The sequence below is a fragment of the Myotis daubentonii genome, chromosome 8 (assembly GCF_963259705.1).
Source record: "Myotis daubentonii chromosome 8, mMyoDau2.1, whole genome shotgun sequence".
Classification (NCBI taxonomy): Eukaryota; Metazoa; Chordata; class Mammalia; order Chiroptera; family Vespertilionidae; genus Myotis; species Myotis daubentonii.
Window position 1 is genome coordinate 2,763,843 of NC_081847.1, and position 3,032 is coordinate 2,766,874.

Here is a 3,032-nt window from a genome sequence, read left to right on the forward strand (position 1 = left end):
GACAGGGCCCAGGCACCCCAGGAGGAGGCAGCCTGTCCCTGAGGTAAGGGGATGCTTTTTGAGGGGCTTTGAAGAAGAGCAGGCTGTGAGGCTCGCGGTGTTCATCCTCCCTGCGCTGGGCATTTATTAAGACGCTGGCAGGAGAGGCCAGGGCAGCCAGGACCCCAGACGCTCTCAGGCTGCCCTCAGCGGGTGACTGTGAGGGAAGAGGGACGCTGGAAGAAGAAACATCTGTACTTGGGTGCTAGGGCAGGGAGGGGTTGGAGACCCCTGTGTCGCTGAGCCCCGCAGGCTGAGGCAGGAGAAGCAGGAGGCCTTCATGTCTGATCGGTTAGCTCGAGCTGCAGGCTGCCGGCTTGAGCCCCCATCTCCTGGATGCTCTCATACACGTTTTCTAGGTCGCTGTGGGTACTCAGGCCCCTGAGTGGGAGGGCCTCGTAGTCCAGATTCCTCCCCCGAGTCAGAATTGCCACCCTGCCTTTGGGGTCCGGCTGGTCTAGGGCAGATCCTGGGTCCCTCCTTTTAGGCCTGCTGATCCTGGAGTATAGGGTATCCACCTGGAGGAAGCCCACCAGGGGTGGGTCAGCATCATCAGCTCTGCGAAGGATCTACCCAGCTCCACCCACTGCACCCCACCCCACCACCTCCACTTTACCTGAGTGGCTGGGGTCCCCTGGGCCTTCCCCTGGTCCAGGCCTTGGGGACCGCGACCTGTTGCCTTGAGCTTGTGGATACAAGCATACTCAGCCACCACCGATCTGGCCTCAGGCTCGTCTCCGGCACAGCTGCTGGTCAGCCCTGCCCCTGCCCACACCACGGGGCTGGCTGCCAGGCTGGCCCTGGGGATGGCTGCCAGCCCCACATTGGAATAGGTGGCCTCAGGGCCCGTGGAGGGCTGGGCAGCAGCAGTAGTAGGTGAGGTCTGGGGCAGATCCCGGTGTGAGAAGGCGGCTGGGGGCCTGGTGGTGTCTCTAGACACCTCCAGACATTGTAGGCGCAGGAGATCCATGCTGGCAGGCCGAGGGGCTGGGAGTGAAGTCAGGGCAGAGGTCAGTTGGGATGGAGGGGTGGAGTCTGACCCTAGCAGGTTAGGTGTGGTACAGCCAGCCCCACCCACAACCTGGCTGCTCCCTTGGGCTCACCTGTGCGGTGGAGCGGGCCCTGGTGCAGCTCATGCAGTCTGGTGTCTGACTTGCTGAGGATGCAGAGGGGGGGCTGTCTCAGCAGTGACGGGGGGCAAGGAAGGCAGGTCGGTCCCCGCTGGCCCCGACCTGGCCCCAGGGACAGCCTGGCACTCACCATTTCCGCTGGCATCGTGGTACCCTGCAGCCCTGCTGGCTGCCTCTGAGCCTGATTCCTGGGGGCAAGAGGGTCGTCAGGCCAGGGACACAGAGTAGAGGTGCAGGGGTATCAGCCTCTGGTGAAGAGGGACCTGCCTGGAGCCCCACCCCCTCTGGCCACAGCACTGAAACAGGTTCCACATGGAACCCAGGCAAGGGAGGGACATACCTGTGGCAGGCTGCGCACAGCACCCACAGCCAGAGGAGCAGGGTGAGGCACCCTAGGACCCAGAGGGCAGGAGGGGCTGAGGTTACCAGTGGCCCCATCCTGGGTAGCCCCGGACTGGCCTGAGGGCAGAAGACAAGGGTCCTGGGGACTGGCTGAAGGACTAGACACCCACCTGCAACCCCGCCTCGCCTCACAATGCTGGCGGTCTCCTGCCCTGGAGCTCTGACTCAGCACACAGGAAACCCAAGGCTCAGCAGCCCCTCCTCCTACAGAGGCGGAGGACGCAGCCTAGCGCCCACCTTCCTTTCCCGCCTCTGGGTGGGGGCTCCTGGCCAGTGTGAGAATGTGTGCTCTTCCTGGCCTCATGTGTGCCCAAGCCAGTGACGATAACCCACATGACCGCAGAGCATGGCCAGAGAGAACCTGGCCAAGGCTCCGCTGTGGTCACTACAACCCAAACCTGAGGCCTGGGGACGCCACTGAGGTCACACGCATGAGCCTTCAAGCCACAGGCCACACTCACCTGCAGCCCTGCCCTGCCCAGGTAAGGCCCTGTCTGAGGTGACGCCTTCCTCATTCACCACAGCTTGGCCCCCTGAGGGGCTGAAGAGGTGGGGTCAGCTGGGAGAAAGGGGCTGCTTTGGGCACTGAGTACCCTCCCCCAACCTCTCCCTGGCTCTCCACCCCCACCTCCATTCCTGCTGTTGGACCTGTCTCCTTCCTGGGGCTTTAGCAGGGCTGCAGGGGACGGGGGTCCGCTCTACACTCAGCAAAGCCTAGCACAGATATGGGGGGTTGGGGCTGAGTCTGCCCAGACCCAGGGAGTGGGCTTCCCACACAGGAGGTCCCAGTGGCGCGACCTGGTAGAGGCTGGTCCTCCCAGGCCCCGGCCCTCGAATGCTGCCAGGAGGGCATGCAGCAGCAGGCCTGGAGAGCTGGCCAGGCTGGAGTTCGAAGGAGGCACTTACCAGGGCCACGGGTACAGGGCACTCCTCAGCCGCCTGGGCAGGCCAGCAGCTCCCAGAGCAGTGGTGCCTGTGTGCAGCTCCCCCACTTCCTGCCTGTGTCTCAGATTTCGTCTCAACCCCCACCAGCAGCAGCCGCCACCACCGCAGCCTCACCCAACTGCTGCACCCCAGGTGGGGCCCAGATAACACTCAGTGGGTGTGTGCTTCGAGCCCCCATGGTTTGAGCCTACCTCTCTGTCTCCACCCACGAAGAGGTGGGCACACACTGGGAGGAGACAGGCCACCAAGCACCGGGGGTAAATCCAGGCTCTCACACCCACCCACCAGGCCCTCCTGCTCCGTAAGCAGTGCTCTGAGGGCCTGAGCTGGCAGCCCCCCCACCAAGCTCCACAGTCTGTGTGTGTTGGGCCACATGGGAACCCCCTGGGAGACCAGGGAAGATGACAGTCCCACTGGGCCCTCTGCCTCTGGGCTCACTGGGGACTCCTCCAGCCCAGCCCCACTGCCCCACGCACAGACACCTCTCCCCACACACCACAGCCAGCGCGCCACCAC

The 3,032-nt window shown here is 64.2% G+C and overlaps 2 protein-coding genes across 5 annotated transcripts in view; one reads left to right on the forward strand and one right to left on the reverse strand.

Moving 5' to 3' along the window:
- ZBTB46 (zinc finger and BTB domain containing 46) overlaps window positions 1–3,032 on the forward strand; it is a 62,428-nt gene that overhangs the window by 49,878 nt on the left and 9,518 nt on the right. The window lies entirely within an intron of this gene.
- Window positions 97–2,903, reverse strand: LIME1 (Lck interacting transmembrane adaptor 1). 4 transcript variants are annotated; one of them, XM_059705020.1, is made up of 5 exons: window positions 2,478–2,903; window positions 1,300–1,628; window positions 1,143–1,195; window positions 656–1,026; window positions 97–557 (listed from the first exon to the last, which is right to left on the reverse strand). In XM_059705020.1, the coding sequence occupies exons 2-5, from the start codon at window positions 1,605–1,607 to the stop codon at window positions 318–320; spliced, it is 972 nt and encodes a 323-aa protein (XP_059561003.1). In that variant the 5' UTR covers window positions 1,608–1,628; window positions 2,478–2,903; the 3' UTR covers window positions 97–317. The 4 variants fall into 4 exon arrangements, with proteins under 4 accessions (XP_059561003.1, XP_059561005.1, XP_059561004.1 ...); XM_059705022.1 differs by having other exon boundaries at window positions 1,143–1,357; XM_059705021.1 differs by having other exon boundaries at window positions 1,143–1,357; window positions 1,510–2,903.